Below are 13,867 nucleotides of genomic sequence, written 5' to 3'. Positions count from 1 at the left end.
TTCAAATAGCATTAAAAGAAATCAGGGACACTGGGTGGCTCAGTTGGTTGAGTGCCCAACTCTTGATTTCGGCTCAGATCATGATCTCAGGGTCCTAGGACATAGCCTACATCAGGCTCCACACTTAGCTGGGAGTCTGCTTGAGATTCTCTCATTTTCTCTCTCCTCTGTACCTCCACCCCGTGCTCACATGCATGCACTCATGCTCTCTCTCAAATCTTTTTTAAAAAACCAAATTGCTGGGATCCCTGGGTGGCTCAGCGGTTTAGTGCCTGCCTTTGGCCCAGGGTGTGATCCTGGAGTCCCAGGATTGAGTCCCACGTCGGGCTCCCTGCGTGGAACCTGCTTCTCTCTCTGCCTCTCTCTCTCTCTCTCTCTCTCTCTCATTAAATAAATAAATAAATAAATCTTTAAAAAATAAAATAAAAAACCAAATTGCTTAAATGATGTTTACAGGGAGTGTCAGGGTGGGGGTAGGAGCCTCAGAGCTTTCTTTCCAAGGACACTGGTAGAAAGTTTACAATGGGAGATGCTATACTAACAGTAGTGACTGCAGCCAAGCTGTCTTCTGCCAGAGGAGCCTTGAACAGGCAGCTAGGCTTAGGCAAGGGTCAGGTTCACTATGCTTGCTCCAAAATCAAAGGAACTGTCTTTAAAAGCTTAATTGTGTGTCTAGCTAGAAATCTTAGCTAGACATGTTGAGCATCTTCATTTCCTGTCTCCATTTCAGAACGCACCTACATTAGAGGTAGCACTCCCCACATAGAGCGGGAGAGCAGATGTCAATGGAATTCTGCTTAGTGCAACAGAACTAGAAGGTGGAGCGAGGCAAATGAGGCCACTCTGGCCCCATTTAGGGGAACATACGATAGCTACTTCCTGCCTGAGAACAGCAAAATCAGCCTGAGCAAATTGAGGGACCACCCACTAGCCCCTGGGACCTCATTAAGCTGAATTTTATTTGGGACATTTGGTTGAAATGGGAGAGATAAATAATTGTGATTAATGGCACCGTGGCTCCTGTCAAGAGGATGGACAGAGTTGTGTCAACAACAACCTGCTGACCCCTCCTACATACTGTCCTTTCCTGCCACTAGTGTTTTTCCCTCTCCTACCTGTGTTCACTCCAGTGGCTGTGAGTACTCTCAGGAGGCAATTCCAAGGCCCAAAACAGCAATAGGAGGCCGTGCCCTGGGGAATGGGTAAAGACTAAGAAGAAGAAGGAATACAGTCCCAGTGTGGAGAAGCGGTGGAGTCAGCATGGCCATGCTGGCCCGTGCCCATTACTCCCAGGCTTTCCCTGTACAAAGAAGGCTGGGGCCAGCTGTAGACTGGAGGGGTTTGGGAGGGCTTATGGTATGCAAGAGTTCCAACTGTGAAAGCATAAGCAATGCCATATTTTAATTGTCAGCAATAAAAACTGGGCAATGAAGAAGTCTAGCCTCAACCCACAGACAAGGGCAGGGGCCAGGGTCTCTGACTAGGCCAGTGTGGCCTCTGGCATGCTGCAGTTAGCCCAATCTGGCTTGTATGCACTCAGACCATATAATGGCAGCTTTTACCCATAGGCTTTTCTTTGTGTTATGGAGAGACCACAGAGATCATAAGCTCTCCAGGTCCTACCAAGCAAGGATCCAGTTTGCCCATGTGAGAGGAGGGTGAACACACAACAGCCCTTGCCCACTGGCATTGCTGGAGCATGAACACTGTATCATCTCAGAGGATTTTTTTTGTTCTCCTTACTGTGTTGAAATAGGTTTAAAATAGAGTTTGAGGACATGCATGAAACACAGAGTCCCTGAAGAGACTGAGATCTCCTCTCCCCTGGGCCTAAGAGAGCAGCCCCTCAGTGTGGTGAGAGGGGAGCAGGGGACTCTTTCCCTATGGCCTGTCCAGGAATGTCGATCACAGGGCTGCTGCCAGCCCAGCACATGTCCATCCCTGGGTGGCAGAGTGCAGAGCATACATGGCATATGGCCTGCTGAGGACAGACAGCAGGCCGAGGCCAGGCTTCCGGCTGGCAAGTGAAGGCAGCATGAGCTTAAGGAAGGACACAGGTGAACACAGGGGCAGGCGGCTCAATAAGAGGAGCCCAGAGGAGATGATACTTACCTAGCCAGGTGGGGAGGGAGGGAAAGAAGAAGAGGTGAGGGCCCCATAGTCTGGTGGCTTCTCCATCATCCTCTCAGTGCCTTCCACTGTGCCTTCATGCAGGTGTTCTGACATTAGGGATGGATATTCCATGTTTTTGTGTTGAAATCGGTTGCTATTTCTTATATTCAGTTTAATAAAATAAGCAAATTGCCTGGTCCCTAGCTGCAAGTATAGGATTTCTGTCTGTTCCAACTTCTTTTCTCTCTGGTGCCTTTCTCTGGCCTGCAAGAGGGATTGGTGTCTGTGTTCCTGTTTCTAAGAGACCGAGTGATGGTGACAGAAAAGGAGATCCTTGTTCCCTTTCCCCCAGCTTAGGACATCCTTTGCCACAACCTGACCACTTTTGAGTGACCCCCTTGGCCACAGCCCAGTTCTGAGAACTCTGGAGTGGCTGAGCCTCTCCAAGCCCCAGATGCCCTTAAACCCAACAGCAATTGCCTTTCCTCGAAGATTTCTGTGGTCTTGTAGAAGGGCCTGAGACCTGCCCACACTGGCAAGGGACTTGTGAACTTAAGGTTTTCTCAGCCTTGTGCTAAGATACTGCCTCAGGCAACCAAGGCCTAACTGGACATCTGCCCCCTGGCTTGGAGGACTTAGCAGATAGGGTCTAGGATCCTGTCCTGTCCTCATAGCTCTTCTTCTAGCTGTCTCATGTCTGCTTTTGCTCTTCGCCCCTTCCTTGCTGAGGGATGGTGGCCAGGAGTGGTAGATGTGTAGGAGACCAGAGGGAGGCATACACAGCTGCTGCCTGTGTTCATGCCTGGATAAATAGAAGAATCCATCCTCGCTCCAGTTATATTCAGTACAGGCAAAGCCAAGTGCGAAACAGCCCCTTCTGCTCGTGACGTCTGGGAGCTTCTGAGTCATCGGTGCTGGCTGCACTGACCAAGCCAGTATCTGCCCCTCTGGGCTCCTATGAGCAGACCTGCCCTGACTGGGGCAGCTATGGGTCAGCCCTGTCACCTTAGAGAGGTTCTCAAAACAGGCCTTCTCCAGTCGGTTTGGTTCCACTGGATTTCCCCAGAAATAGATAGATAGTTTTCTGTCCTAAGACCTTTTACCTTTCATCGTCTGCTTACTGAATGCCTACCATGTGCTAGCAATAAGATACCATTAATAAATGCTCATTAGAATACTGTAAGTAATAGTGGTATAAACAAAGTGCTGTGGGGAAAAGCATTAATTACTAAGTAAATAATGGAATGGTTTGAGTGAAATCCCATCTGTGCAGAGTCTTGATGTGTTGAGTAGGAGTTCACAGGTGCAATAATAGAAGGAGCATTCTAGCCACAGGGACTCGTGTGTACAGAGGCCTGGAACAGTGCATCGTGTGTGGAGCTAGAGTTGGTTTGGCATGACTAGAGCAAAATAATGAGGGCCAGAATGGTAGAAGATGAGACTGGTAAGAATCCAGTTGTAAGCAGCTTGTACCCTGCTGTGCTGAGGAATTTGAACTGTAGCAGAGAACAAGGAAAGGATTTCAGCAATGGAAGAAATTACCAGGTTTGGATTTTTTGTTAAGTAAGAACAACAGTTACTGAGCATTTGCTATATACCAAACTCTTCTTGGGTGTTTAAATCAGTCACTGGAGGTCACACAGCTAGTAAGTAGTTGAGCAAGGCTTGGCCCCAGGTAGTCTGGCTCCCTAGCCTGTCTACCCATCAGGCCATACTGGCTGCGACAAGCCTCTCCACAGCATTGTGGCAGGGCCATTAGGGAGATAGGGATACCAGTGAAGGAGATGGCTACCCAAAGTAGGACCCGCACTCAAGGAGAGATAGTAAGGGTAAAAAAGGGGCGGGGGGGAGAATCCAGAAGATATTTATGATGTAGGAGTAGTGTGCCCTGGAGTTTGATTGTGAATGTAAGGGAACCAAGGATGATTTCCAAGCTTCTCATGCTACCAACTGGGATAAGAAATGCAGATGGAGGAACTGGTTTTATAGTGAAGATAGTAGATTCAGGATTCAACTTGTTATATGTGAAATTTCTCAGGTGGAGTTGAATTCTGAAGAGAGGTCTGGACTGGAAATAAAAGTTGTGGTGTCCTATAATTCTGAGAGCAGTGAAAGACAGGGACTGTACAGCTTAAAATGACCCCCTGGAGAATACCCATATTCAAGGAGCATGTTGGGAAAGAGTTCACAATTGAAACCAAGAACAGGGAGAAGAAACCATGACTGGGAAGCACAGAAGCCTTTACAAAAAAAAAAAAAAAAAAAAAAGTTTAAAATGAAGAGGGGTTCTTTACTGTCAGATCCTTCAAAAGGATCTGACAACAATGAAACGCGAGAAGAAATAGTTAAAATGACAAGAGTTCTTGAATGACTGTGTGGTGCTAGTTATGTTGGAATACCAACAGTGGTGAGCCACCACAGTGGACCGGGAAGGAAACAGGAGGGGAGCAGAAGTCTGGGCAAGGAGAACCCGGTCAGCCGGGTGGGAATGGAGACTGCAGCAAAATTTTCTAGGATGGGCAAGAGATTCATAGGCAAAGAGGCAGACACTGACAAAAAAAGGGAATAGGAATGGTAGAAAAGAGGTGATTGTTGCCTGAGGAAGCGGAAGAGGGTGTGATCTAGAGTCGGCTTCATTTCCTTTTCTCCAAGGTAGAAAGGAAAGAAGTCATTAATATAAGGACTCTTTAAAGGCGAGGTGTGGGTCCCCATAGGAACCTAGTTGAGGTGAAGAAGCCTGAGAGTCAGGGTAGTAAAGCAGAGTGCCCGTATCCCAAAGCAGGCCTTGGGATCAGGGAGATACAGGTGCTTGCAAAGGGGGAACTGGCATTTGAATCTAATGTGATTGGACAACATTCGGTTCCTTTCAGACCAAGTCAGATGTTTGATAACCACTCGCAATTATGCCACGGCATGCACACGCTGATTTGTCCTGACCAGACGCCAACCATCGTCTTACCACTAACTCAGTCCTCACGGGGCTTGGGTACAGCCTGGGCTTTGGAGAACACCGCTGTGGCTGCCTCCCTGGCCCAATGAAAGCAGTCTTCGCGGCTCTTCTCCACGCCAGCCAGGGAGCATGGGAGGAGCTGGGCATGCCCTACTCTCTGAAGGAATTTCAAAGCTTGCCTCAGGCCCAGGAAACCTGTGGGAACGGCTGCCACCAGTGGTGCCCTGGACAGGGGGCAGAATGTGGGCAGCTTCATTCCCTGCATGAACCTCAGGGAAGAGAGAGTTAAATCTTCCAGCCTTTACCCTGGGTTTTCTTGGGAAGATGAACAATCTACTTTCCTCGTTGTCTGCACCAAAGGAATAGATTGCGTCAGTTTATAAACTGTGTTACCGTTTGCAAAGGCCTGGAGTCAGCAGGTTTGCATTTCCCGGCAGACTCAGACACTGCTCATCGCCTTGGCTGCTGCTTCTCTGCCTCAGGCGGGACTGGGAGCTGCCCTGTCCCCCCCACCACTACCCCTGTCATCCCACCCTTCAACCCTGAGGTAGTCAAGGAGAGAGAGAGAGAGAGAAAGAAACACTGAGCTTCTGGCTGAGCCATCTTGTTCAGTGCTCAGGCCTTCCATCAACCTCCAGGAGCTCCTTGGCCCCTCTTGCCACTGTGCCAACCCAGGCCTGATTTCCAGGCATTCCTAGGGCTTTGGCTTGGGCCAGCGCACGGATGTCAGAGAAGAGGTTTTCTGGAGAACAGTTGGCACTGTGGGTTGGACTTGAAAGAGTCATCTGATCTGGAGGTGCTGAGGGGTTAGGAGCAGAGGCACTGGTAAGGACTAGGGCCCCGCTGCTCCAGCACTGGGAGGATTTGTATGGCTGCCTGCCTCTCTCCCCTGCCCACTCCCTGCTGGCAGCCACCGGTAATGAGACCCGGGAGGTATTTCATGGGCACTGCCTCTCTAGCTCCCAGAGCGTTACATTATTAATTGCGTTGTGTTAATGTTCATCGTCTCTAAGAGACGGTGTATTTGCGCGTGCTTGTGAGTGGAGAGGACACGTTGGCTGTGTTAAGTTGCTACTATATTAAGGTGAGGTGTCTCTTTAAGTTCACAGCTGTAGCTGTGGCAGCACATTATAGCCTTCGTGCAGCATCAGTGATGGTGGAAAACCCAGCTCTACAGAGACGTGGCTACCTCTGGGTAGCAGGCAAGGAGTCCCAGTTGCAATCTGGTTGCCCTGGATCACTACTCACATTGTGGCCGAGAACTCTGGTGGGAGGCACGGGTGGGGAAGAGGATTGAGTGCCTTTCATCCCCCTCTGCAAGTTTTTCTGCGGGTCTTGAGGGTTCCATGGGGCTTCCCCGCTAGCCCTCCTCCCACATAACCCACTGTCTCCTCTCTCCTCTGCCCCTAGTCATACTAGTATACCGCCAGCCCTCTAGCCAGACTCTAACCTCAGCTACTTCAGAGCTGAGAGCACCGTAAAACCCTGGTTCCATTCACATTGGCACCTGAAGAAACTGAGCCTAGGGGAGGGTTTTGACACACACAGACACACACACACACAGACAGACACACACACACACACACACACACCCAGCTCAGATCACAGTTCCAGTCTAGCTTTTTCTTGGCTTTCTCTTTGCTGTTTGGGGCCTTCTTCCTATCCAAGCTTTCCCATTTTGTTCCCAGTTCCAGGCTTCTGCCCCATTCTTGTTGCTGGTGGCTTTGGGGGTGTTTTAAAGCAGGCTTATGGCTAGAGGCTTCTGCCTGTTGTTAGGGCCCCTGATGTCGCCTCCCCAGAGACAGCCCTAAGCATTCTGCTCTCTGCCTGTGGGAGGAACTGGTGGCCTGTATAACCCTCCCCCAACACACACCTCCCTTCCCCCCCCCCCCCCCCCAACACACACACACCCGGGAAGTCCTTGTTTCCAGGTGTTTCCAGGTGCCAGGGCAGGGGTGACCTGCGCTGCTCCTGGGGCCTACCTGGTTTCACCTGTCCTGCCTGAGGCAGCCCACTTCCCCTGTGGGAGGGAGCATCTCCCCATGAGGGAGGGAGCATCCCCTCGGCTATTCTAAACACTCTCTCTCTCTCTCTCTCTCTCTCTCTCTCTCTCTCTCACACACACACACACACACACACACACACACACACACGCACACACACGCAGCACGCACCCGCATTCCACAGCCTTCCCTGTGCTGCCTCAGACACTGCTGAGAGATGGGGCCAGTGCACTTCAGGGAGGCTGAACCTTTTCTCCATCCTCGACACACAGAAAAGGGAAGATGGATACATATGTATGGGGTTTCTTTGCCCTGAGTGTGGTTTGTGGTGGGGAGGGGGATAACTAGCTGCCTTATTGTAGCTTGCCTTTCAGTGGAGGCACCTTCCAATACCTTCTTCCTTCCCTGGCCCACACCTCCCCAAGACCCAAAGAAGGCTACGGGAGGACATATGTGTTTTTTCAGCTTTGTCCCAGACTTGAAACCAGTAGGCATCCAGTTTGGTTCCTGGATCAGGAGAGGTAGAGCAGCTAAATGAACGCCCAGAGCAGTCAGAATTTTCTCTGTGGTCTTATGGTGACCTTTTAACTGATATAGCTCTCCGTGCTCCTTTACACACACACTCACTTAACAGAAGGTTTAGAATCTGAAGGCTGACTGGGTGGGAAGGACCAGAACAAGTTGAGAGAGAGGAGGAGTGTCTATAAGAGCCTTGTCCCCTGCCTCACTTGGACTTCCCTTCCTGTGACCCCCGGCACCGCTCTGGCCCAGCACTGTACCCCCAGGCTCAGCAAGTGCTGCTTTGCCTAGAGGAGGGTGACTCAGACCCCACTGCCTGCCTGATTGAAGTAGTTCCTAAGTTAGGAAGCTGGACAGAATCCAGACAAGTAGAAAAAGGAGCATTTTGGGAGACAGAGCAGGACAGGGACAGAGTATATTTCTGGAGGCCAAGGCACTCCAGCCCCTAAGGGGAGGATTATAGGCAGTGAAACAAATTCATGGCTACCGACACCTTCTCTTCCTTGTTTGTTCCCAGCCATGGAGAGTGAGCTGGGGGCTGCTCTGATTCTCCCCTTTCCTCTTTCCCTTCTCCCCTTCCTCACCCACCCACAGGGTGAGGCCACAGCTCGGTTGGGTGGGCCCTGAGGTGTGCCAGTTGCCTGGGCATGGGAGCTCTTCCTCAGTAATTAGGAGACATGCAAATTAACAGCCTGTGCCGTTTGTATTAATTTGGTAAATAAGCCAGAACAATTTCATTAGTGGCACATTAATGTGCTTGGGAGCAGGAAGACGTGTCCCACTGTGAGGCAGCAGGGCCTGCTACCCCAGCTCACAGGCAGACTGAGTCCAGTGTGTCTAGCTGCTCTCTGGCTGGGCACGGCTGGCTGGACTGCACCGCCACCACCCCTCCCTTGGCCCTAGGGTGGAGAAAGACATCTGCTTGTTCGGCTGGGTTTGAGGACAGTCACACATTAGCTCTTCTTACTTGCCTTCCCTCCATTCTGTCTTTCACATGAGGCCACCAGGGCTTAAGAAACCCAAAGCTTTTTTAGGTGGGGAGAGAGCAAAGGGGATAGAGCTCAGCCCAAGCAGAGCTGTTGCTGCTCCCTATTTGATGAAGGGAAGAGGAAGCCGTTTTATGTTACTGCCTTTATTTAATACACAAGCCCCACTTCTCTTTTTACATAGAAAGAAAACTGGCTAGGAAAGAAAAGAGGTCATGTGACTTTCCAAAAATTCACAGCCGGAGATTGGATTTGAACCCAAATCTGTCTGACTCCAAGATCCATGCTCTTCCTTGCTATGTCACTGCCCAGCTCTGAGGAAGATTCAGAGTGGACAACTAGTTTTGTTCCCCTTGGATCTGACAGTCTAGTTGGAGAATAAAGACATTTGGAAGTAAAATAAGTGCCCCTATTACAAAGTTGATGATGATGATAATGAAGCATTTATGTGTCAGTGCTTAGTATATTTGTATTAGCTCATTTAATCATAACAAATCCTTTGAGATAGGTAATACTTCAATTCCAATTTTGTAGTAAAGACATAGAAGATAAGTGACTTGTCAAAGCTCATGCAGTTAGTAGGTGGACTTGAACTGAGGCATTCTAGCTCCACAGTCTAAGCTCCAAACCTCTGTGCTACACACTGCTGCCTCAGTGCCAAAGGGTGGGGGAGCCCATAGGTGCTCAGAGGGTGATTCACTTGGTGGGTTAGAGAAGCCCTCATAGGGAGGTGGTGTTGAAACTGAACGAGCTCAGCTCACAGGGCCTCTGGTCAAGTTTACAGGAGAGTTAAGACTTTGGTCTTCAGAGTGAATTCTGTGTGCTCAGAATAGACACAGCACAAGGCTTGGCTCACCACCTGCTCTGTCTGCCTCAAGAGCAGAGGGCAAGAGATGCTGGTGGCTGGCCAGACCAGCAGGGGTGCTCAGTGAGGCAGCACCCAAGGAGCAGGTCTGACCTTAGGCTGCTTGCTGCTTCATTCTCACCCAGCCACTTCCCCAGTGGGATGCCATGGCCCCATTCATCTCTCTCAGGAAGCCTTCTCCTCCCCTCTGTGCTGTTTTCCTAGGTCTCAGCTTCAACTTGAACACTGAAGAGGGGAATGAAGAGAAGAGCCTCCATCTGTTCCCTGCTGATGCCGCTTGTGTCCATGTGTACACATATCCTGTGTTGCCCTCAAGGCCGTATCAGCTCACACGTGTACACACCAAATGCCCACCCACAAATCAGCCATCCTGGTAGCCCATGGTAGTCACCCAAGGCTTGAACTCCCAGATGTCACTCCCTGCCATTGTAGGGAAGTTGTAGAGTCCAAATCTCTCCCTAAAACACTCCACAAGACGCTGAAGAGACAAGTAACAATGTTGTATAGCACTTTGCAGTTTACACAACACATGATGAACAATGGGTCTCATTCGTGATTACAATAGCCAGAAAAAAAACAGAAACGGTTTCTTGTGTATTTGACAAGAACAAGCCTCCCCTAACTCTTGTCTTCAGTTTGAGGAAAACTTGAAAGAAATAGCTCTCTGTGCATCACTATATAGTCAGTCCTCGTTATATACGATTCCATATTTGCAAATTCGCTTACTAAGTTTTATTTATAACCCAAAATCAGTACTCATGGTACTTTTTGATCATTTGTGGATGTGCAGAGTCATGAAAGATTGGAGACTCCAGGTGGGTACATTCCCAATTAAGGTTGCAAAAGGTGATGCTCTGCCTTTTTGTTTCAGCTCTCACACCATAAACAAGTGTACTTTTCCTTAGTGCCACGTTGCCTCCCCCCGTTTCTTTTTGGTGTGTGCTTTTTCTTGGCAATTTTGCAGTTTAAAATGGCCTCCGAGCAGAGTACTGAAGTGCTGTCTAGTGTTCCTAAGTACAAGAAGGTTGTGATGTGCCTTAAGAAGAAAATACATGTGTTAGATAAGCTTTATTCAGGCATGAGTTACAGTGCTATTGACTGTAAATTCAATGTTAATGAAACATCAGTATATATTAAATAAGATGTCTTTAAACAAAAACATGCACAGAAGCAGGTTACATATTGATAAGTTGTGACCAGAGTCTTGGAGGAACCTAATCCTGTGTTTCCTCTGGGAGCAGTGGCTCAGGATTCACTAATTCAGTGTTCGTGGTAACTTTATAGAACATAAGTACTACAAATAACAAGAATCAACTGTATCTGTATATCTCTATATGAGTATGTATTTATATGTATTTTTTTAATTAAGAGAAAATACCAGGGCACCTGGGTGGCCCAGTTGGTTAAGCTTCTGACTTTGGCTCTGGTCATGCATGATCTCAGGGTCCTGGGATAGAGCCCCGCCTCAGGCTTCCTGCTCAGTGGGGAATCTGCTTGAGGATTCTCCCTCCCACCCCCATAAATAAATAAATCTAAAAGAGATAGAGAAAATGTAATTAAAAAAAAAAAAAAAAAAAAAACCCTGAGTCTTAAAGTTGATCAGAGAAATAGAGCATATACAGACATTGGCCCATGAAATGCTAGAGTCAAGCCACAAATTCCTGGCAGTTAATCTAAGAGAAATGTGATGAACAATGAACACATATACCAGCCTGGGAGCATTATGCTTATTAACCCTTGCTTGCTCCCTGTGAAAGTTTGGTGAGGTTTAGAGGAGGGTTAAGACTTTGGTCTTCAAAGTGAATGCTGTATGCCCAGAATAATAGACACAGCACAGGGCTTGGATAGAGAGGCCACAAGCCAAGAGACTTGGGAGTAGCCTCATCCCTTCAGTGAGCCCAGTCCACCTTCCCTTGAGTGCCTTTGGGAAATTAGGAGTTTGCAGCAGCCATAATAAAAGGGGAAGTGGAGACCTCCAGGCTACAACTTTATTTCTCTCTCTAAGGCAAGATGGATTCAGCTGGAAGACAGTGCCCAAGGATAGAGATTTCTTTCCTCTGCAGCTGGCTGGGCCCAGGGACTTGTCAAGCCCAAGTTAGTGTATCGATTGCAGGCAGGGAGAGGCTAGGTAGTGTGAAGGCAGTGTTCACCTGCCAAGAGAGTTGGCAGTGTTGACCCCAGGCATGGCTACTCATTGTTGGAGTCTCCCGCTAGTGCAAGCCCTTGCCAAGGCCAGCATCTGGTTTGTGGCCTCCAGGGTGAGGTGTGGTTTCAGGGTTTGCTGGTGAGTTGAGGTCTCAATCTGGGCACCCTCTAAGATGAGCATGATTGTACCTACCTGGGTACTTCATCAGTTTGCCTCTGAGGTTCTTGCCTCTGTCCTAGCAATCCGGTGCCAAGAGAAATGACGTAGGTAGCCATCAAGCTTCTTGTTACAACCACACTGGCCCACTACAGGCTACTTGAAACTAGAAGGAGGCCTTGCATTCCATCAGGGCAACCATCAGTTTTAGGAAAAGGTATTGGGCCACTAACATGGTAAAAGATAAGATGTCCAGGAATGGGGGACCTGTCTACCCACATACAGAGTCAACTTAGAATGGATCTATATAGAATCTTTTTTCCTAAACTCTTCATATCTGCTTCTGGGCCACACCCCAACCTCAGGTATCGTTGAACTTGCATTTCCATTGGAAAGGTAAACTGTTAGCCTTAATTAAGTAGGAAAAGGGTGCTCAAGGATAGGGAGAAGCCCAGGTCCTGCCTGCCTGGTCCTGTCTCTCTTTTTCTCCCCACTGCCTTCTCTCCATAAGCCCAAGCCACCTCCATCTCCTTAAGAGTTGTCCTGTCCCCCACATTGCTCCCCATTCCCCTATACTCACCTCTCTAACCCTTTGGCCTAGGCTGCTGCCACAGGCTCCAGCCCAGGCTCCAGCCCAGGCTTCAGAGAATTCCCACGTATTTAGACATTCATTTTATTGCTTAATCGAGCTTGAAGCTGTTTAAATTAATACAAGTTTTCATATTTGGCAGCAAAGGCTTTTACAAGCCCCTTTAGCAGAGAAAGGAGGAGGTTGGGAGAGAATCAAAGAAGAAATTTACCCTGGGCCATTGCCTTCATGAGGTGGGAGCCGATCAGCCACTGCAAAGGCTGTGGCATTGAGGCCACCTTCTTGGAGGAGCAGAGTCCGTACTGTGTCTGTGGTTCTGGGTCTTGGGGAGGCCCTCCATGGAAGAGGTTCAGGAGCTGTAGAGCACCGCAGGGGTCCCTGAGGGTTCTGAAGTTCAGCCACAGTGCACAGCCCCCAGGACTGGACTTGGAGTAGTGACTACACCCTTCCTGGTGCTCCCTGTTGGGCAGCTCCCTGCTGGGGTCACCCCCTAGCTGCCCAGTGTGCACTTCCTGCTCACGTCCTTCTGCTCACCTGCCCCCTTACCCTCCTCTCCTCACCTGGCTTTCATCCAGCCACTTTCATTACCTTTGTTCCTCATTAATTCTTTCAGCTCTGCACCCTCGGGGATTGCCCTGCTCCTGGGGCCTGCCTGTCTTTCTAGAAGAGCTGGGCCAGGTGGGTGCTGAAGAAGAGAGTGATGTTCCCTGAGTCGTGTCTACTGCTTATCTCACTCCTCCCCAAGCTACACTCGCACGCGTGCGCGCAGCAATGGCCACAGACTCCCTCACTTGAAAAGAGCTGAGATGAGGGGAGTTTTGAAGTTGCTTGGTCAGTGACATTTCTGTAAAGGATGATTCTGGGTGTGAGGCAGAAAAGCAAGAATCACACTTATGGAACTGAAGCAAAGGGTTCTAAGAGGGGTCAGCAGTGCCAGAGCTCCAAGAAGCTCCGGCTCTTTGGGCCAGATGAGCCCCTGTCCTGTGGTGTGAGGGCCTCCCTGGTGGCCCAGAGGCTGCCCCCTACAGGCTGACACCCCCTTCCTCTGTTCCCCAGGTAGAGGTGGAGGTAGAGAGCATGGACAAGGCCGGCAACTTCATCGGCTGGCTGCACATTGACAGCGCCAACCTGTCCGTCTTGCTGGTGGAGCACGCACTCTCCAAGGTCCACTTCACTGCCGAGCGCAGCTCCTACTACAAATCCCTGCTGTCTGCTGAGGAGGCCGCCAAGCAGAAGAAAGAGAAGGTATCATGGGGAAGTGGGCCTGCTGGGGAGGAGGCGGGTGCCACCCCAGAGCTCAGACTTCTTCTCTCCTTCCCTCTCCTCCCCCAAAACATTACAGCCTCCGCACAGCAGGCAGAGTGGTTTTGTTATCCCACAGTGTTGGTCTGAGACCCTACCTTAGGAGCCACACATGAGCAAGAGAGAGCCTGCCAGCTTAGGCATCCTCGGCTATAGGCCTACTCTGGTGGACCTGGTGGAGCAGAAAGGTGTCTGGAAGGTGATCTCAAAACCATGAGAGGAATGACTGGGGGAGCCCC

At 49.6% G+C, this 13,867-nt stretch overlaps 1 protein-coding gene across 1 annotated transcript in view; it reads left to right on the top strand.

Moving 5' to 3' along the window:
- Positions 1–13,867, top strand: part of SND1 (staphylococcal nuclease and tudor domain containing 1) — a 417,294-nt gene that overhangs the window by 387,987 nt on the left and 15,440 nt on the right. Inside the window, exon 17 of the mRNA XM_026010782.2 lies at positions 13,383–13,571. Within this exon, the coding sequence (XP_025866567.2) occupies positions 13,383–13,571 (189 nt within the window). The remainder of the gene's footprint in view (positions 1–13,382; positions 13,572–13,867) is intronic.

The sequence above is a fragment of the Vulpes vulpes genome, chromosome 7 (assembly GCF_048418805.1).
Source record: "Vulpes vulpes isolate BD-2025 chromosome 7, VulVul3, whole genome shotgun sequence".
NCBI classification, from domain to species: domain Eukaryota; kingdom Metazoa; phylum Chordata; class Mammalia; order Carnivora; family Canidae; genus Vulpes; species Vulpes vulpes.
This window is presented reverse-complemented; position numbering and strand designations above follow the sequence as displayed.